The sequence below is a fragment of the Somniosus microcephalus genome, chromosome 4 (assembly GCF_052327205.1).
Source record: "Somniosus microcephalus isolate GS21.2 chromosome 4, FLI_Smic_1.0, whole genome shotgun sequence".
Lineage (NCBI taxonomy): Eukaryota > Metazoa > Chordata > Chondrichthyes > Squaliformes > Somniosidae > Somniosus > Somniosus microcephalus.
The window spans coordinates 278803118-278825468 of NC_140990.1; the positions used below are offsets into that span (position 1 = coordinate 278803118).

General features: G+C 46.9%; 1 protein-coding gene across 3 annotated transcripts in view; it reads right to left on the minus strand.

Annotated features, from left to right (window-relative positions):
* Window positions 1-22351, minus strand: part of LOC147120494 (mucin-13-like) — a 170608-nt gene that overhangs the window by 74239 nt on the left and 74018 nt on the right. For all 3 annotated transcript variants that reach the window (XM_085986498.1, XM_085986500.1, XM_085986499.1), the window contains exon 16: window positions 18978-19106. In XM_085986498.1, the coding sequence (XP_085842624.1) occupies window positions 18978-19106 (129 nt within the window). The remainder of the gene's footprint in view (window positions 1-18977; window positions 19107-22351) is intronic.

Genomic DNA, 22351 nt, shown 5'->3' on the forward strand with positions numbered 1-22351 from the left:
TGCGGGCGGTGCATGCGCAGTGAGTGCGGGCGGCGCATGCGCGGTCAGTGCGAGCGGCCCGCGGGAGCCGGCAAGGCCGTTAGCGAGCGGGAAACTTCGGGCGGCGCGCCCGCGCTCCGTCCGCGACACCTGAGAGGGGGAAGTAGAGAGAGACAGAGAGGGAAGAGGAGAAGGAGAGAGAGGGAAGAGGAGAGAGGGAAGAGGAGAAGGAGAGAGAGAGGAGAAGGAGAGAGAGAGAGGGAAGAAAGAGAGAGAAATTTTTTCAGCTTCAGGCCCCGAGTCCCCCCTGCGCGAGGGTGAGGAGGAGGGGGGGGGGTTGCTAAACACAATATAAAACTCAAATAAATTGTTAATTAATTGCCTAACACATAATTGAAATATTTACCTTAGTTCCCTAACACACAGAAAGTGTGGGGGAAAAAATCGTGGAAAATCAAGATGGCGGCCACTCACCTCGGTTCAGAAGGATAAGGCCCGCCCACACACGCACCGATTGGTCGACCGGTCAGGTCACCGAAGCGTAGGATTGGTCAATCGTCGAGTCACTCGACACTCAACTGTAGGAAGACCTCGACGTCACACGGTCGCTAATGAGATGCTAATGAGCGGAACGCTGAACGTTTTTGGGATACCGCGGGCGGGATTTTTGTCCGGCCGAAACGTAAATACGCCTATGACCGGTCCGGAATCGCAAGCTTTCTTTTGAGGCGACGCGCGCGTCGGTACACTCTGTAAATTCCAAACGTATAGAGACCAGGCGGACAGACAGACATCGGGACAGACAGAAGAGCCGCTTTATATATATAGATGTAATAGCAGAGCACTTGGAAAACAGTGACCGGATCGGACAAAGTCAACATGGATTTACAAAAGGTAAATCGTGCTTGACTAATCTACTGGAATTTTTTGAGGATGTAACTGGTAAAATAGATAAGGGAGAACCAGTGGATGTGGTGTGTCATAAATCTCATCATCGAAAAACTACCTATGAAATAACACTGGACGGCCAGCTGGTGGCACCGTCCAAGGAGTATAAATACTCGGGCGTTGGCCCCAGCTTGCCAGGGACATTTTGTAAAGACAAGGGAGCTAGTGGATTCAACTAGACTTCCATGTTCTGAAATAAGTTGATTAAAGCCTTGCTTTATGCTCAAATCAAGTGCGTAGTGAGTTTTATTACGTCAATTTAATCAACTTAATATCGACTCCACGCTTTGGGTGATTTCGGGAACAGCCAGCTACGACTCAAACCGTAGAAGGGAACTCAGACAAGTAATCGATTCATCATGGAGAAACTACTCAGCCCCGCCCGTCTTGACCTGGACCCGAATTCACTTACAGCCGCTAAGGTATGGAAACACTGGTATCGTACTTTTAGCAACTTCCTCAGGGTGTGTGGTGAAAATGTTCCTGATAAATTAGAAATACTTGCTAATTACGTATCCCCTCATGTGTTTCATTATATCGAAGACTGTGTAGACTATCACGCCGCTATCCAAATACTACAGCAGCTATATGTCAAGTCCCCAAATGAAAGTTTTTCTCGGCATCCACTGGCCACAACTCGACAACAACCCGGGGACTCACTTGACGAATTCCTTCAGAAACTTTGCAGGCTCAGCAAGGATTGTAATCTTAAAGCTGTTACAGCTGAGCAGTACCAGGAGGAGTTAATTTGTGATTCCTTTATTAACGGGATTGCGTCTCCCTTCATACGTCAGCGTCTGTTGGAGAATAAAACCCTCAAGTTACAGGCTGCCTATGACCGGGCATGTTCTCTGGACTTAGCAAAGAGGAATGCAGACACCTATCTTTTACCATGTGCACGGGCTGCTGCTATCTCTTTTAGTGACTCTTTCAATAGGCCTCGGGCAGAAGCCCTCACGGATGACGACTTCAACCCAGCTGATGACAACCCTACCCTAGAAACCTACACTGATGACGACCCCGCCCTAGCGGCATCTTGGCAATCTGGAAGGAAGTGTTTCTTCTGTGGAGGAACGTTCCATTATAGGAAATTTTGTCCTGCTCGTAACGCGCCCTGCAATCATTGCAGCAAGAAAGGTCACTTTTCTAAAGTATGCCAGTCAAGAGCCGCTGTTAGTAAGAAAGGCCACTTTTCTAAGGTATACCGGTCGAGAGCCCCTGTTAGTTTTGCAGCCAATATCTATAAAACTGCTCCTCCCCCAAGAGCCACTACTAAGGTTACAGCTGCAATCTATAAAACTGCTCCTCCCCCAAGAACCACTATTAAGGTTACAGCTGTCAAGGGTAAAACTGCCCCTCCTCCCATCACAGCTGTTTTTCCCCAAAGTTTGTCCCATGCAGCCACGAAGGTTTCAATAAATGGACACATTTTGAGTGCACTAATCGACTCATGCAGCTCTGACAGCTTCATTAGTGAGCGGGCTGTCAATAAGTTAAAACTGCATATTTACCCCTCGGACAGGGAAATTGCAATGGCTCTGACGACACTGACCACCAATTCTTCCGGCTTTTGTCTTGTCGACCTTATTCTCAATGGCCGCACTTATTTCTCCACCTGGCTTGGGGTGCTCAAGAACCTATGCAGTGATGTGCTCCTGGGACAGGATTTCCAGAAACAACACAAAAGACTCACTTTTGAGTTTGGAGGGTCAAAGCCGGAGCTTACTGTTTCCAAAGTACTGTTTTGTGCGCTTTCGGCGGCTTCGCTCGATGAGCCCTCCCTGTTTGCCAATCTTTCCCCCCGATGTAAGCCCATAGTCACAAAATCACGACGTTTCAGCCGAGATGATCGAGCCTTTATCGAGGCAGAAATCTCTCGCCTTCTAGCTGACGGTATCATTGAGCCATGTTCATCTTCCTGGCGGGCTCAAGTCGTCATTGTTAAAAATCCTCTGAAGCAACACAAGAAACATCTTTGTATCGATTACTCGCAAACTATTAACCAGTATACCGACCTGGATGCCTACCCACTACCACGCATCGAAGACATGGTCAATAACCTTGCCAACTACAAGGTATTTTCAACTTTTGATTTAAAGAGCACATATCATCAAGTACCGTTAAAGGACTCTGACAAAAAGTATACGGCCTTTAAGGCCAACGGTCGGCTTTACCAGTTTTGTCGCCTTCCATTTGGGGTCACCAATGGGGTGGCTGTCTTTCAATGGGCAATGGATAGCCTAGTCAAACAGGAGAACTTAACGGACACTTTTCCATATCTGGATAATATCACCATTGCTGGTCATAACCAGAAGGAGCATGATGCCAATCTCCAGAAATTTTTTGACGTTTTCCGTCGTCGCAACTTAACCTTAAATGAGTCCAAACCTGTGAAATCAGTACCATCAGTCAACATCCTTGGCTACTGGGTGGGCAACAGTGTCATCAAACCGGATCCGGAGTGACTTCGTCCGCTTCAGGAGCTCCCTCTCCCTACGAATCTCAGCTCTCTTCGTCGGGCACTCGGCATGTTCGCCTATTATGCAAAATGGATACCCCACTTCTCCAACAAGATCCAGCCCCTGCTTCACGCAAAGTCATTTCCATTAGAGGCAATGGCTATTTCAGCTTTCAACCTCCTCAAGCAACAACTGGAAAAAGCCACGCTTCGTTCCTTTCGTGGTCGAGTGTGATGCATCGGAGGTGGCGATCTCTGCTACCTTGAATCAAGGTGGTCGACCCGTTGCATTTCTATCCAGAACTTTGCAGGGTAGCGAGCTCCATTATCCTCCTGTCGAGAAGGAGGCTACAGCCATCATCGAAGCGGTACGTAAATGGAGTCATTTTCTCGCTCATCGCCATTTCACACTTATAACCGATCAGCGCTCCGTGGCCTTTATGCTGGTAACCGGAAACGCACTAAGATCAAGAATAACAAAATACAACTCTGGAGGATGGAATTGGCTGCCTTTGGATACACCATACATTATAGACCCAGCAAAGAGAATGTGGCCCCGGATACCCTCACGCGGGCATTCTGCTCTTCTATGTCAACTTCGACTCTGGCGGATCTTCATACTGACTTATGCCGTCCTGGCGTTACCCATATGTTGCACTTTGTGCAATCTAAAAATCTTCCATTTTCTACGGAAGATGTGAAAAGAACGTGCTCCTCCTGTAAAATTTGTGCGGAGTTAAAACCGCAATTCTTCCGTCCATCGGATGGCTCGCTCATACACGCTATGCAGCCTATGCAGCGACTCAGCATTGACATTAAAGGGCCATTGCCTTCCTCAACGCGGAACACCTACTTACTTACTATGGTGGACGAATATTCACGCTTTCCCTTTGCTTTCCCCTGTCCCAATATGCTTACTTCCACAGTGATCAAATGCCTTGATCAAGTCTTTTCCCTTTGCGGTACGGCCAATTTCATCCACTCTGATCGGGGTCCCTCCTTCATGTCAAGCGAACTCAAAAGTCATCTCTCCCAACAGGGAATTGCCACAAGTAAAACGACACCGTACCATCCCATCGGTAATGGACAGGTTGAGAGATACAACGCTATCATTTGGAACGCTGTTCATCTTGTGCTGAGGTCACGCAACCTACCAGACCAGCAGTGGGAAACTATGCTCCCTGACGCGTTGCATTCCATCAGGTCTCTCCTTTCTACTTCTACCAATATCACACCTCACAAGCAATTCTTCAGCTTCCAGCGTCGCTCCACCCATGGGACGTCTCTACCGTCATGGTTGGCAGCTCCTGGCCCCGTGCTGCTCCAAAGATTTGTCCGATCGTCAAAATCCGATCCTCTAGTCGATGAGGTAGAACTTACAGACGTCAACCCCACGTATGCCCACATGCGGTACCTGGATGGCCAGGGGTCCACCGTCTCACTCCGGGACCTGGCTCCCTGTCCGGCCGGTTCCACGGACCCGACTGATGGAGGGACCCACGGGGATGAGGCCGACTCTCTGCGCCCCCCCGAGGATGACGCCCTACCTGCGACATCGAGGGATCTGACGGCTGCCCCGCTGGATCCGTTCGGGGAGCTGAGCGCTCCCCATGGGATGGCCACCCCGGGCCAGGACGCTGGTCAATCTCCGGCTATTGTAGGATTTTGCAATAATTTTGAAATTTTCTACAGCTCCAAAGATTTATTTTTGATTAAAGAATACCTGGGTAGAGTACACCTTTAAAAATCCAGGGATCAAAAATGGCCGCCAGACCTCGTGGCAGAAGAAAAGACAGCCTGTGTGTCTGTGAAAAGGATAATCAAAGAGGGCTGTCCGACCTCGTGGCAGAAGACACAACACAGCCTGTGTGCTGCGAAAAGGAAAATCAAAGATGGCTGACAAAGGATTTTTTTTTTAAACCAGCCCCTGAAGTAATAAGGTATTTAAACTGTCAATCAAATGCGGTTTGGGAAACTGCTACAATGTTGACTCAAAAGATTAAGTGCTTGAGACTGTCAGCATGAACAAAGGAACGTTGTTTACACGAACGCTTTACAATATTGACTTAAGAGATTAAGCACTTGAGACTGCCAATCAATTGCGGTTGGGCATGACCACAGGACAATCAGATTGTTTACACTAACATCCAAGGGCTGTTTACTCAGCAATTAAGGAAATAGACATGTTTTCTTCAAACGGAGACAGCTTTATTCAACCCATCACAATGAATGGGGATACATTCAAAAACCCATCACAAGGGAAATGGGTAATTCATCCAAAACCCATCACAATGAATGGGACAGATCGATTCCCTTTTGTATAGCCCAGATACATCTGGATTTGGGCGGGAAGATTTCGGCTCCAAATGGGGTACAAGATAGCTTCTCAGGAAGCCATCGCTCTCTCTCTCTGCAGCCTCGCCTCCATGCCCTACCTACAATTCAGGAGCCCACCCAAGGGAGTGGAATACCAGCAGTTACTTTTAAACACTGGGGTGTCTCCATTTCAGGGTGGTGAAGAATCTAAGACCGCAGAGGCACGGAGCAGGCATTTCACTGGTGAGCATAGTTTTTCTGGCCTATCACAAGGCAAGTTAGATAGGTATTTAGGAGTGGGAATTAAGGGGGATTTTGTTCAATTGTGATTTTAGTCAATTTTCCCTCATTGTGTCTGTTCTCTCCTCCCCTATTAAGTAAGAGTGTTCTACTAAGCAAAAGAGTGCTGTAGTAGACACTAAGTGTGCTGTGAGAAGTAAAGTGCTGCACTAGTTAAAAGTGCTGTATTTAAGTAAGAGTGTACTGTATTAAAAGTGCTGTATTTAAGTAAAAGAGTGTTGCACTAAGCAAAAGAGTGCTGTAGTGGACAAGAAGTGTACTGTGTTAAGTAAAAGTGCTGTATCGAGCACAGGTGTGTTGTATTCATTATTTTAAGTTGTTTCTTTTTTTTGTTTCAATAAATACTGGTCTGTTTTGCACCCAACCACAAGTCTCATTTCTGTCTACATCGCTACTGAATAAGTCCGGCGGTCAGTACCAGGAAAGGGGTGCGCTTCGAAACTGCACGGGGCTCTGGAGCAGCTCAGAGGCTTCTGACTGGCCAGAGACAATAACCCCATCCCCGTTATTAATTCCTACAAATTGGCGACCGCGGCAGGACCGTCGGCAACGGTGTGTGATGTAGCAGACGGTGGTTTGGGTCTGGAGAGAGCAGCAGTTATTGGGTTTCTTTTTATCCCACTAGTTTGTTTGTGGTTAGGTGCCCACAGGCTTGGGGAAGTTAACTGCAGGCTTAGGGAAGCCAGAGCAGAGAGTTGGGATAGGGAAAGGGAGGTTGAAGAATACCAGGCTAAGATGGAGCGCCTGGTGGTCCAGTTTAGTGAGGGCAAAAGCCACACGAGGCACGAATCAGAGTACCTGAAGTGCCTAGTTGCAGAGGCCAAGAGCAATGAGATGAGGGTGCGGGAGGAGAATGCTCACCTCATACAAGAAATAAAAGAGCCGGAGGAAAAGGTTAGGGAGGTAAAGGCAGCATATAAGCTGGCCTGCGAGCAAGGGTTCGAGGGAGCAGATCATGGCCCCTGTAGGGAAGAGATAGAAAGCTTGAATATGGCTTTAAAAAGGGCAAAGGGGATGATATGTCTGATCAGCCCGAAGGCAGGTCAGTCGAATTTTACCGGCAACCCAAGTAAAACCGTCCCACTGGCAACACCCAGGAAAAGGCTGGTCAGGGAATCAGAGGTCCCACGACCGCCACCCATGGCTCCGAGCTTTCAGGAGCTCTGGCAGCAAAGGGGGGTGGAGGATGAGGTGGTAGAGGAAGCACAGCAGGCCCCGCTAGATAGGCCGGGACCAGGACCAGTGTACCCCTCCGACAATGGAGATACGGTCCGCCCGTTGATGAAGATGACCCAGGGGCCATCCAGAATCAGTTTGTGGTGCTGTATGGCACCCACCAGCTCAGGGACATGGTTAGCCACATCCCCAAGCTCACTAAAAAGGGAGACCCCTCTCAACACTTCAGGGAGATAGAGCAGGCAGCTTGTGTAAATGACTGCGATGACGCAGAGCAAGCAAAAATGCTGCTGTTCTCCCTGGCAGGTGATCTCCTCCAGGCCCTATCTGGCGAGTGCAAAAGGGGGCAGAGGGATTATGAGGGTCTCAAGAATGAGGTATTGGAGGCCATGGGACTCAATGATGGTAGCCCGTTCGCCCGGGTAGAAAGAATGGTGCAGCTCCCAGGGGAGTCCCCGCAGGCATTCGCAGACAGGCTGTGGCCAGTCTACCGGAGCGCATGCCCGGGAATGCCAGGGTGGGCAGCACTGGACCCAATCCAATTGATTCACTGGCTCCGGTGTCTCATGACAAACAGCCTACCCCAGATCCAAGCCCAGGTCGTGGCTTGGTTTGACCCCCGAAACCCCCAGACCACCGAAGAAGCAGTGATCCGCCGGCTCACAGTAGCCTTCAGAAACATGAGGGGTATCGAGGCTCCCCAACCCAAGGGAAAAGTCCATGAGGTTAAACCTGGGAGCCAGAGTAAGAAAGAGTGGCACCAGGAGGGGAACCATCCCTCCCAGGCTAGGTTAAATTGCTATGGGTGTGGGAAAGACGGTCATTGGAGAAAAGACTGTAAGAATCCCTGGAAGGATAGCAAAGGAAAGGATCCCACAGCCCCAGCCCATAAGGCAGGGCCAGACATCCCTCCTGCAGTGATTGAGTCATTTTTACAGTCCCTACGGTCTCTTCTGACAGGTTTAGATAGATATTTAGGGGTGGGAATTAAGGGGGATTTTGTTAAATTGTAATTTTAGTCAATTTTCCCTCGTTGTGTCCGTTCTCTCCTCTCCTATTAAGTAAGAGTGTTCTACTAAGCAAAAGAGTGCTGTAGTAGACACTAAGTGTGCTGTGAGAAGTAAAGTGCTGCACTAGTTAAAAGTGCTATATTTAAGTAAGAGTGTACTGTATTAAAGGTGCTGTATTTAAGTAAAAGAGTGTTGCACTAAGCAAAAGAGTGCTGTAGTGGACAAGAAGTGTACTGTGTTAAGTAAAAGTGCTGTATCGAGTACAGGTGTGTTGTATTCATTCGTTTAAGTTGTTTCTTTTTTTTGTTTCAATAAATACTGGTCTGTTTTGCACCCAACCACGAGTCTCGTTTCTGTCTACATCGCTACTGAATAAGTCCGGCGGTCAGAACCAGGAAAGGGGAGCGCTTCGAAACCGCACGGGGCTCTGGAGCAGCTCAGAGGCTTCTGACTGGCCAGAGGCAATAACCCCGTCCCCGTTATTAATTCCTACACTAACCAACGGGACGAAGCCAGTTCTGCGCCTGTGGTGACCTGCACCCGGAGTCACGATTTCCCCAGCCTCCCTCGGGTTGATCAGAGCAACACAGGCCCTGTCAATCCAGCGGCACGGATCAAACGGCCCAGGGGCCAAGACACGGTCCGGGGAGACGTGCCTTCTGGCCATAAACAAAAATCTAAAAGACTGCGGCTATTCGTGGTCCGCCTAATCCGTTAAGAGGAAGTCGTCGGATTTCCAAATCTTTTAGGCAGGAAGAATGTCATAAATCTCATCGTCGACAAATTACCTATGAAATAACACTGGACAGCCAGCTGGTGGCGCCGTCCAAGGAGTATAAATACTCGGACGACACAAAGCTGGGTGGGCATGTGTGCTGTGAGGAGGATGCCAAGAAACTCCAGTATGATTTGGACAGGTTGGGTGATTGGGCAGAAGCATGGCAGATGCAATATAACGTGGATAAATGCGAGGTTATCCACTTTGGTGTCAAAAACAAGAAGGCAGATTATAATCTGAATGGCAATAGATTGGGAGAAGGGGAAGTGCAACGAGACCTGGGCGTCCTTGTGCACCAGTCGCTGAAGGTAAGCATGCAGATGCAGCAGGTGGTTAAGAAGGCAAATGGTATGGCCTTCGTAGTGAGAGGGTTTGAGCACAGGAACAAGGCTGTCTTGCTGCTGTTGTACAGGGCCTTGGTGAGACCACATCTTGAGTATTGTGTGCAGTTTTGGTCACCTTATCTGAGGAAGGATATTCTTGCCATGGAAGGAGTGCAGTGAAGATTCACCAGGCTGATACCTGGGATGGTAGGAATGACGTATGAGGAGAGATTGGGTCGATTGGGCTTGTACTCGCTGGAGTTTAGAAGAATGAGAGGGGATCTCATTGAAACTTATAAAATTCTAACAGGACTAGGCAGACTAGATGCAGGAAGGATGTTCCCGATGGTCGGGGAGTCCAGAATCAGGGGTCACAGTCTAAGGATAAGGGGTAAGCCATTTAGGATAGAGATGAGGAGGAATTTCTTCACCCAGAGAGTGGTGAACCTGTGGAATTCTCTACCACAGAAGGTAGTAGAGGCCAATTCATTAAATATGTTCAAGAAGGAGTTGGATATATTTCTTAAGGCTAAAGGGATCAAGGGATATGGGGAGAAAGCAGGGACAGGGTACTGAATTTGGATGATCAGCCATGATCGCATTGAATGGCAGAGCAGGCTCGAGGGGCCGAATGGCCTACTCCTGCTCCTATCTTCTATGTTTCATCATAAGGTCAGAAGTGGGGATGTTCGCTGATGATTGCACAGTGTTCAGTTCCATTCGCAACTCCTCAGATAATGAAACAGTCAGTGCTCGCATGCAGCAAGACCTGGACAACATTCAGGCTTGTGCTAATATGTGGCAAGTAACATTTGCGCCACATATGTGCTAAGCAATGACTATCCTCAACAAGGGAAAATCTAACCAGCACTGTTAGATCCGGGTATTTTAATGTGGTATCCTTCAATAATCAGACAAAGACTGCAGGGAACGATCAACAGGTGTTTACTGAATGAGGTTCAAACTGCAACTGACTGTACAGAGCACTACTCAGGGTTTATATACAGGTGTGGTCACTGCCGGTACTACAGGATACAGGAGCTGTAAAAAGTAGTTCTCCCCCTTAAAGGTACATACACTACAATTCCTCCCCTTTTAGATTAACAGTACCATAACACTCATTTAACAATTAAATATCAAACTAATTACAATTAACACTTTTAACATGCAACATTAACTGGCAATAGTCCATTTATAAATTCAGTCTTTGGGGAGGCTTCCTGATTCTTTCTGGAGAACGCCTTCCCCGAGTGTCTCGCTCTTGGTGCGGAGGCGATTCTAACACCCTGTCGTCAGTTGATTCATCAGCTTCCAATGCTATTGCTTCTGAGGTAGATGCGACATGTACGTTGGGTTCCTCACCAGGTACGTATGGCCGAGACATGGGGTTGACTCGTTCCTGTGACTCTAGGATCTGGTCAGCATGGCATCTCACAATGTTCTCCCCAACATCCACTGTGTACATTAGTGGCCCCTGCCGTGTGCATATCGTTCCTGGTTGCCATTTCTCTGTTCGGTAGTCGCGGGCCAAGACTGGTTGCCCTTCATTGAAGCTCCTTGTCGGCTTCTCATTGATGTGCTGGAATTGCTTATTCTCAACATCTCTTCGTACATTTGGTCTGAGCAAATCCAGACGAGATCTCAACCTTCGGTTAAAGAACATCATGGCCGGGGCCTGGTTGGTGACTGCATGTGTCGCATTTCTGTAGGCTAACAGGAAATTGTCCACCTTATGCTGCAGTTAAATGTCGTCATCGCACATGGCCTTTACTGCTTTTTTAAAGGTTTGTACGAACCTCTCAGCCAATCCATTTGTGGCTGGATGATACGGGGCGGATGTGTAATGCCTTACCCCATTCCTTTTCATAAATCTTCGAAACTCTTCGGACACAAACTGTGGTCCGTTATCAGAGCAAATCTGCTCTGGCAAGCCGTTCCTGGCAAAAATGGTCCGTAGGACTGTAATAGTTTTCTCCGTGGTGGTGGAGGAAATTTTGATCACCTCAGGCCATTTCGAGTGCGCATCCACGGCTATTAAAAACATTGAGTCCATGAATGGACCAGCAAAATCAATATGCACCCGTTGCCATGGAGATGTGGGCCACTCCCATGGGTGTAGAGGGGCATGTGGTGGTGCATTTTGGACCTTCTGGCATCCTGAGCAGCTCTTTGTCAGGTCCTCGATTTGCTGATCAATCCCCGGCCACCACACATAAGCCCTAGCAAGGCTTTTCATTTTCCCCCCTCCCAGATGACCTTCGTGAAGCTCATTGAGCACTCTATCCCTTAACTTGGGTGGAATTACCACTCCGGATCCACACATCAAGGTTCCCTGACATACTGACAGCTGTTCTCTTCTGGATGAGAATGCTGGCAACAGTGAGCCGCCATGTGCTGGCCATCCCTTCACCGTCAAATCATATACCCGAGACAGTGTCGGGTCATTTCGGGTCTCCTTCTCTATACCAGCGTTAGTTACTGGCATGCTTTCAATTATAGTCGAATGAAATATTTTGACAGGATCCACTGCTGGTGCTTCCTCCACAGTAGGCAGTGGCAGGCGTGATAACCCATCAGCGTTTCCATGCTGTTTCGTGCCCTTATACTCGATATCATATTGGTGCGCCCCTAGAAAAAGGGACCATCTTTGTAGCCGTTGAACAGTCACCACCGGAACGCCCTTCTTTGGATTAAAGATGGAGACAAGTGGTTGGTGGTCAATCAGCAAGGTGAACTTCTGCCCGTGCAGATAGTGATTGAACTTTTTCACTCCCCACACTAGGCTGAGGGTCTCCCTGTCAATCTGGGCGTAGTTACGCTCGGCTGAGGTGAGTGACCGAGACGCAAAGGCTATTGCCCTCTCCGAGCCGTCCGGGAATTTGTGTGACAGCACCGCTCCAATGCCATAGGGTGATGCATCACACGCCAACCGAATTGGTAGTGCTGGGTTGAAATGAGCCAACACCTCTTTCGATGTGATCAATGCTTTGCTCTTCTGGAAAGCTCGTTTACATTCGTCACTCCACTTCCATGGTACCCCCGTTTGCAGTAGGGTGTTCAGTGGGTGTAGTACGGTAGACAAATTCGGCAAGAACTTATGGTAGTAGTTCACCAGCCCGAGGAACGACCTCAGTTGTGACACATTTTCCGGTGTTGGAGCCTTGACTACTGCCTCAATCTTTTCAGGGGACTTATGTAACCCCTCTTTATCAATAACGTGGCCACAATACGAGATCTGCTCCTGGAAAAACTCGCATTTGTGGCGATTAGCTCGGAGCCCATATTCCTTCAATCTAGTGAGCACCTGCTCCAGGTTGGCGAGGTGATCACTGTCATTTTCGCCCGTGACCAGGATGTCGTCCAAATAACACTGGGTCCCTGGAATCCCTTGCAGGACTTGTTCCATTGCCCTTTGTCAAATAGCCGGAGCTGATGCTACCCCGAACACCAGCCGGTTGTATTGGTAGTGACCTTTATGAGTGTTGGTCGTGAGGTACTGTTTCGAGGCTTCTTCTACCTCCATTTGCATGTACGCCTGGGCCAGATCAATCTTAGTGAAGCGTTTCCCTCCAGATAGCGAGGCGAAAATATCTTCAATCCGCGGAAGCGGATATTGTACAGTGTGAAGGACTGGGTTCACTGTCACCTTAAAATCCCCACAGATGCGAAACTTCGTTGGTTCCCCAGGCATATTACTCAACGACCTCTTCATTACAGGAACGATGGGTGTAGCCCACTCGCTCCAGTCCACTTTGGACAGTACTCCTGAACGTTCCAAACCTTCCAGCTCTGCTTCGACGGCTGGGCGGATCGCATAAGGTACCGGTCTGGCCTTAAAAAACTTTGGGCTTGCATTTTCCTCTATTTTGATCGTCGCTGTTATGCCTTTTAGTGTTCCGAGTCCCTGCTGGAACACTTCTTGTGCGTCAGTTAGCATTTTTGACAGTCGTCCAGGTGTGACGTCGTCATCCTTTTTGGCATCTACAGTCAGTGCTTGTATGGAATGCCAATCTAGCTGTGTCTTCCGGATCCATTTACGTCCTAGTAGTGGTGGCCCTCCATCTGGCACTACATATAAGTCCATTTTTGGTGTTTCCTTGCCGTTATATATAACGTTCACCCTTATTTTTCCTTTGGGGTAGACTTTTTGCCCCGTGTACGTCTTCAAGACAATCTTTGTATCTCTCAAGGGTGTATGTGAGAATAGCTGCTTGTAGTCCCTTCGGTTTATGACTGTTAGGGCTAATCCTGTGTCCAATTCCATTTTCACTTGGACTCCTGCTATCTTGAGCGTGACCCAGATAGTTTGGTGATCCTCCGTTTTGATCACATTATGTAGTTTCAGACAACCCAGCTCCTTGCTTCCGGAGTCTGTATCACTCTTCTGTTCGTCTGAACTACTCTCCGTCACCTTATGTACCTTCTTGTACTTCTCCTGTGGAGATTTCTTGCTGCTGGTTTTCTTTCCCGACCTGCAGACTCTTGCTATGTGTCCTACTTTTCCACACTGTCTGCACACTTTGTCCTTGAACCAGCAATCATTATGGTCGTGTGTTGTTCTGCCGCAGCGATAGCACTTCACTGTTCCATATGACATTTCATTTGTGCCATATTCTTGCGGTCTCCGTTGTATCTCTGCAGCGCCCCGTGCGGCTGCTTCATGTGATACTGCCATGCTGAAAGCCTTGTCCAGCGTAAGATCCTTTTCTGATAGAAGCCGTTTCTGGGTTCCTTCACTTTGAAGTCCACACACAAACTTGTCCCTTAAAGTATCTGCTAGTCCCGTTCCAAACTGGCAGTGTTTCGATAGCTTGCGCAGTTCCGTTAAATACTCAGCATTACTTTCATCTTTATGCTGGTTCCTTTTGTGAAACTTAAATCTTTCTGCTATCAGCAGCGGTGTGGGGTTTAAGTGGTCCTGTAGGATTGACACTGTTTTCAAAACCCTTTTCTCCTGGCTTCTCTGGGGTTACTAGGTTTCGTAGTAAGCCATACGTTTTTGCACCCATTGAATTCAACAATACCAGCGCTTTCTTGTCATCTGGCACTTCATTCGCCTTGCAGTATACTTCTATGCGTTCGACATATGTCGTCCAATCTTCGACTTCATTGTCAAACGCTGTGATACTGCCACTCTTCGGCATTTTTGGGTGTGGTTAGACTGGCTTAAAATGGCGTCTCCCGCGCTTTCCTTTCTTCCCCACTGCGGCTTAAAATGGCATCTCCCGCGCTTTCCTTTCTTCCCCGCAGCGGCTTAAAATGACGTCTCCCGTGCTGCTGCCAACGCCGCTCTCGGCGGTCCTCCTGGCAAATGGCGATGCCCTGTGGGTTTCGTGCGCTGCTCCTGCACTGCTGCCAATGCCGCTCCCTGCAGTCCTCGTGGCAATGGCAGCGCCGCGCGTTTTCCTGCGCGCCTCTCTCCCCTGTTGACGCTGCTCAGCCCCTGAACACCGGCTGCGCTCTGCTCTCTCTCGTTGACGCTGCTCGGCCCTTGAACACCGGCTGCGCCCCATGCGCTCTGCCCTCTCTCTCTCCCCCATCGACGCTGCTCGGCCCTTTCTGTGCCGGTCGGTCGGCTCTAGCCGCAGCTGTCCCAGAAGGGTCTGCGTAGTACCTGTTGCCAGCCCGTTTCGCTGGACCACCGTGGCTGGAAGGCCAAGCCTGGCTCTCGACAGCCTCCCCTGTGATGCCCGTGCTTCTGGACTCGACGTCCTTCCACTGTTCTCCAGGAGCGAATCCCTGGGAGGTGATGCAGAGTTGCAGCTAGGTTCGAATCTTCTCGTCGCCAATGTTAGATCCGGGTATTTTAATGTGGTGTCCTTCAATAATCAGACAAAGACTGCAGGGAGCGATCAACAGGTGTTTACTGAATGAGGTTCAGACTGCAACTGACTGTACAGAGCACTACTCAGGGTTTATAGACAGGTGTGGTCACTGCCGGTACTGCAGGATACAGGAACTGTAAAAAGTAGTTCTCCCCCTTAAAGGTACATACACTACAAGCACCCCTTGACATTCAATGGCATTACCATTGTCAAATTCCTCATCATCAACATCCTGGGGATCATCATTGATCAGAGGCTTAACTGGACCAGCAACATAAATACTGTGGCTACAAGAGCAGGTCAGAGGCTGGATCAGAGGAGTGCAATAGAATACTCTCCACTGACCTGGATGAGTGCAGCTCCAGCAACACTCAAGAAGCTCGACACCATCCAGGACAAAGCAGCCCACTTGATTGGCACCCCATCCACCATCTTAAAACATTCACTTCCTCCACCACCGGCGCACTGTAGCTACAGTGTGTACCATCTACAAGATGCAATGTAACAACTCGTCAAGGCATCTTCAACAGCACCTCCAAAACCCGCGATCTCAACAACCTAGAAAGACAAGGGCAGCAGATGCATGGGAACACCACCACCTCCAAGTACCCCTCCAAATCACACACCATCCTAACTTGGAAATATATCGCCGTTCCTTCATCGTCGCTGGGTCAAAATCCTGGAACTCCCTCCCTAACAACACTGTGGGAGTACCTTCACCACACGGACTGCAGCGGTTCAAGAAGGCGGCTCACCACCACCTTCTCAAGGGCAACTAGGGATGGGCAATAAATGCTGGCCTTGCCAGCGATGCCCACATCCCATGAATGAATAAAAAAAAGGTGCAGACTGCCTTTAACAGGCGCACGCTAAAGCTAGCCTCACTCGAACAGCTGGAACTTCGGTCCCCTGCTGAGCACACAGCCAGTTAGCAGCGCTAGGCTGTGCGCTGTAATCATTATAATTGGCATATAATGAAGTTGATGTGCTGCCTGCGCGATATGCTCGAGACCGTTTTTCAGCGGTATCGAATTTAATCCCCATTATTTAAATGCAAATTATTGTTGCAGTTGCTGTTCAATTCAATTTACATACCAAAAATATTCATTACATACCTCAGGAAATAAATTACATTTCCCCAGCTGATATGTGAAGGAATAGACAAAACAACGTGTCATTACTGCAACATCCCCCTACACTGCTAGCATTGCACCATAGCAGCTCTTTTCACTTCAGGTGCTAATGAGTTATGAATTTTTACACCTATACAAGTGTAATATTGGGGTTATCAATATCCTTCCATTGTTTCTGTGCTTTAATTTTGTTTCATTCTTTACCTGTTTTTATATTTTTCATTTTTAGTTATTTGCTCCCTCTATTTAAACCTGTACCATTGTTAATATTCATTGTTAGTATTCAGTCCAACACCCCCTTCAGTGTGCCAGTGCAGCCTTCCGTCGCCTGAGGAAGAGAGTGTTTGAAGACCAGGACCTCAATCCCAGAACCAAGCTCATGGTCGACAGAGCAGTAGTGATACCCGCCCTCCTGTATGCTTCAGAGACATGGACCATGTACAGCAGACACCTCAAAGCACTGGAGAGGTACCACCAACGCTGCCTCCGCAAGATCCTGCAAATCCATTGGCAGGATAGGCGCACCAACGTCAGTGTTCTCGCTCAGGCCAACATCCCCAGCATCGAAGCTTTGACCACGCTCAATCAGCTCCGATGGATGGGTCACATCGTCCGCATGCCCGATACGAGACTCCCAAATCAAGCGCTCTACTCAGAGCTCCGACACGGCAAGAGAGCCCCAGGTGGGCAGAGGAAATGCTTCAAGGACACCCTCAAAGCCTCCTTGAAAAAGTGCAACATCCCCACTGACACCTGGGAATCCTTGGCCCAAGACCGCACAAAGTGGAGGAGAAGCATCTGGGAAGGCACCGAACACCTCGAGTCTCTTCGCCGGGGGCAAGCAGAAGCCAAGCGCAGGCAGCGCAAGGAGCGCACGTCAACCCAAGCACCCCACCCACCCGTCCCTTCAACCACCGTCTGCCCCTCCTGTGACAGAGACTGTAGGTCCCGCATTGGACTCATCAGTCACTTTAGAACTCAATTTTAGTGTGGAAGCAAGTCATCCTCAGTTCTGAGGGACTGCCTAAGAAGAAGAAGAAGATAATGACCCGTAATTTGCGGCCCCTACAAGCACGTATGAGGTGTGTAAACGCCTGTAAGGGCTGTGCAAGTTCCTGATTTTCGCGCGCGAAGCGCATGCGTGAAAACCCGCAACTTGCAATCTGTCAGATCCAATGCATCCCCGGGAAAAGTGCATTCACAGGCGGAGAGTTGGGCTCTTCTGTCCAGCGAATGCCTGTGAAATTCTTACGCCTGGTAAAAGCGTAAGTAATGCTTTTACCAGCGTAAGAGTTTAAAAAACCCAAAAAATAAATTTTTAGCAATCATTTATACATTAACAAAACCTATGCAATAAGGGAGGTTTGTTTTTAGCCCAATTAAAACATTTAAATTTAATTATCAAAAAATTAATTTTTGTTTTAAATATTTAATTAAATGGCATTTTAATCAATTTTAAATATGTACAGGAAACTTTCTGCTATCCGGCACCAACGGGACCGAGCTGCTGCCGTTCCCTCAAAACTGCCGGACACTCCAGAGTTAATGTTGAAAGATACGGAGATTTTTATCTCCGTATCTGACAACAAACACTGTTGCTTAGCAACAGCTTCTAAACAGTCCACAGAAACCACAGAAACCCCACAGTGCAGATAGAGGCCATTTCGGCCCATCGAGCCTGCACCGACACATATCCCACCCGATCCCCGTAACCCCTACACCAACACATATCCCACCCTGTCCCCGTAACCCCACGTATTTAATCCCCCTAACACTAAGGGTCAATTTATCATAGCCAATCAACCTAACCCGCACATCTTTGGACTGTGGGAGGAAACCGGAGCACCCGGAGGAAACCCACGCAAACACGGGGAGAATGTGCAAACTCCACACAGACAGTCACCCGAGGCCGGATTCGAACCCGGGTCCCTGGCGCTGTGAGGCAACAGTGCTAACCACTATGCCACCGTGCTCCCCTGCCGTCGGGAGCAGCTGCAAGCATCTGTAGCTGAAGCTGTTGCTATAGCTACAGACCTTGCAGTGCTTGACTGGGAAAAAAAAGCAAAGTAAAGAAACGAAAAGAGTAAAAAACGGCTCCTGATTTTTGCTGGTGGCTCGAGCTTGCCGGGTGGTTCGCCTCCAGATAACTCAAAGTTTCCTGTAGTGGTTTTTTAAAATGTATTTGATGTATAAATGTATTTTTTGGGGTATTCCCATTCATGCTTATGGGGTTTCAGTATGTACGGAATCCCCGTAAGCATGAATGGGAATTCCCTTTTTTTGGTTGGACCGGCCCACCTGTGCCCCTGAGATACGTGGGCCTCTACCCGCGGGTACCCGGAGAGGCCCAGGACCGCAAGTCTCCGTACCTCCCGGACCACCAGGTATGTGGACATTTTATTTGTGGATCGGAGGCATTTCCTCACGGGAAGCCTCCAACCGCAAATTCAGGGCCTATATATTTTAGAAGAAAATATGAAGTCAACATCAACACATAATGTCACTTCTCTCAAAGTATTCCGTACTTTCAGTCAGAGAAAACAACACCCCTCTATTAAATAGTAGAAATTAAATACATTCTTATATTTATGTTTTACTTTTTCAGAGAAATACTCAAAATAAAATGAGAATTCTGAATGTTATTTTACTTAGAATACACCTTATACTACAATTCTTCACAAACAATATGAGTAGTTTGCAGCATTCTAAGAACAATGTTTTTTACCCTTACCTTCTTTGCAGGTACCATTTGTTTCATTATACGGGTAGTAAAAATCAAAGTTGCATTCACAAAGATAGCCTTTAAATATGGGCACACATGTTGCAGTATCTCCACAGGGGTTTGGTGAGCATTCTGAAGCTGGGAGAAAGGAAGTTATCTAGAGTAAATAATGTGCTAATAAACTAAATACATTTAACTGAATAATTTATTAGTGTATCTTTTATAAATTAATATCAAAGTCTTGCACCAGTATACATTTAACACACTTCAAAATGTCTTATATGTAAAGTATATGTCCGATTGCCTGTCACACTTGCTTGATTGTTCAAATATCATATCAACTGTTTGCAGCAACAAATCATAACAAATCACTCTTGATTGGTGGCCTGAAATAATTCTGTACAGGTAAGCAAGCAGGTAGAAAATCTATCAATTGACAAGCAACAAGTAGGTCGGCAAACCAGCAATGAAGAGTTAGCAAACAGCTCCCATAACAGCCAGCAGGGAGGAGAAGGCAAAGCAATGATATTTCTCAGAATATTATTTGAAAATGCTCTCATCTGTCATTTTGCTTTATGGTAGCTTAAGCTGGTAACTTAAGGATGTACTGTAGTCCTAAAAATAAGATGTCAAACATAATAAACAGATAAGAATTAAGTAATTAATTAAACTTATCAATACAGTTACCAGAGACCTGGTTGTAAATTCTGGGTTGACATCTAGCAGGATAAGCCCAAGCAGTGGGTGTGGGTGCCCCCACCTCATCCTATGGGTTTGTGGGAGCCCATGAAACCCTCCCACCCCACAGGAATAACCATCCTATTGGCTGGTATAAAGATGGTTATGGCTATGGAAGGAACAGTCACGTTGTGGTCCAGCAGACTGTTAATTAGCCTGCAAATCATTCCACTACATCACACTATTCTCTCCAAGGGACGAGTGCAAAGATATGGAAACAACAACTAATAGAATTTCCTTTTCTATGTTTGAAATCTCTGCAACAACATTTGTCCCCTCAGGGCTGTCCCCTTTCTAGGCCCTGATGGTGGGATGTTTCTATGTTTTCAGAGCTTGAATCATCTTCTCTGATATGAGGTTAGTTAAACGCTGGTTGTCAGTCCAATTTACTGCAGTGCTTGAATGTAAAGCATTTTTTTTTGTTTACCCAATCTGATAATCAGGATATATCTTTAAAGCAGCAGACAAGAAGACTGGTCACTCACAGAGCATTGTACAGCTTCCTAATTGTAAGCCCCACGTGTCATTACCACTCTTTGCACAAAAGGCAACATACTGAAGATGCAGGAAATGTGAACTAAAAATATAAAACGCAAGAAACACTCAGGAGCTCAGACAGCATCTGTGGAGAAAACAGACAAGTTGACATTGCGGCTATAGACCCTTTGTCAAAACTCTTTGCATGCCACTTTCTGTACTAGAATCCGCAGAATGCACCAGTCTCATTCTGTACATGGCATTCTGGTGGACTACAACTCCCAGAATCCAATTCAGGCTGACACTTCTGTTCAAATTGTCACGGTACAGCTTATAAACACAAAGATGTGGCATGCTTTGTGAATGACTAATCTTCTTCAATTATAACAAATAGATTCTGCTACTTTAAGGAGATATGCTGATTATCTGATTTGAAATGTTGTCCTACAGGCCAATCCTGTAGCAAACCGGACTAACAACTAGTGTGTAGCCTTCTAATTGATGGTGTAGCAAAGTTTGGGGTTTTTACACTAAATATTTTCTAAGGTTCAACATCTCCGGCTCACTCCTGAAAGTGGACCTCACATCCTCTATGATCCAGGGGGCACTTTTTCTGCCTAATATTCAGGTAAATTATAAGGAGACCCAGGGATAGTGCTAGCAATCTAGTGCTCTCTGTTACATTATGTACCACCATGTGATTCTCTTCTCATCGAACAGCAGACTGGATGTACACTCTTACCAAATCAAGTCACAGGTTTTGAACCAAACGGTTTTTATATACATATGACAAATGAATGACTTGTAAACTGTGTAACACAGGAAAATATACCTTATTTCACATGCCTCAATACATAAAAATAATAGGCACTCTTGCTTTTTATATAACCTGACACTTTAAACAAATAGTAGCTCAAAAACAAATGAAAGGGAAGAGAGTAGAGTAACAGTCAGAAATTGTGCTTTATGCACTACATGTAAAGGGAAAATGAAAAGATGTAAAGTGATTAAACCAGGAGCGAGAAATAAGAAACAAGTGAGTAAAACATTAAAGCTGAAGGACAGGCTAGGGTGTGTGGCCCAAATAAGCGTTCTTTATACAAACGCACTGAGTATAAGGAATAAATTGAATGAACTGCAGGCGCGCATTCAAATTGGAGGATATGACGTGGTAGCCATTACTGAGACATGGCTGCAAGATGGTCAGAACTGGGAACTAAATATACCAGGTTATAAGGTCTACAGGAAAGAGGGGGAAAATGGCAGAGGGGGAGGAGTAGCCTTAATGATTAAGGATGAAATCACTTCACTGATAAGAGAGGGTATAACGAGAGGTAAGCAGGCAGTGGAGACTTTATGGGTAGAATTAAGAAATAGGAAAGATTTAAGACTGTAGTGGGAGTTGTGTATAGGTCCCCTGGTAGCAGCTGTGAAGTGCTAGATTGTATAAATGCAGAGATTAGACAAGCGTGTTGTAAAGGCAGAGTGATTTTAATGGTTGATTTTAACTTTCATATAGATTGGGATAAGCAGACTAGCACCTGTCAGGAAGGTAGTGGATTTCTTGAGTGTGTCCGGGATAGTTTTCTACAACAATATGTCCTAGAGGCAACAAGGGGGCATGCCATATTAGATTTAGTAATGAGTAATGAGCCAGATTTAGTTAACAGCCTAACTGTGTATGAACATTTATCCAATAGCGATTATAACATGATCGAGTTCAATGTAATGTTTGAAAGGGAGAAACGTGAAACGGCTACTAAGATTCTAGATTTAGGTAAGGCCGACTTCAACGGGATGAGGCAGAGACTGTCCACAATAAACTGGGCAAATCTGTTAATAGGTAAAATGATAGAATATCAGTGGGAGATATTTAAAAAATAATTTAATGTGGTACAGAACCAGTTTATACCCCTGAGGGGCAAGAAGTCTACTTGCCAAAAAAAAACAGCCATGGATGACTAAAGAGGTAAGGGACAGCATAAAACTAAAAGAAAAAGCATACAAAAATGCAAAAAATAGCACAGATCCTGGCGAATGGGAAAGATACAAAGAACAGCAAAGGGTCACAAAACAGATAGTAAGAGCTATAAAAGGAAGTATGAAAAGAAACTTGCAATGGATATCTGTTGTGTATGTACCTTTAACAGAAGAACTGATTTTATACT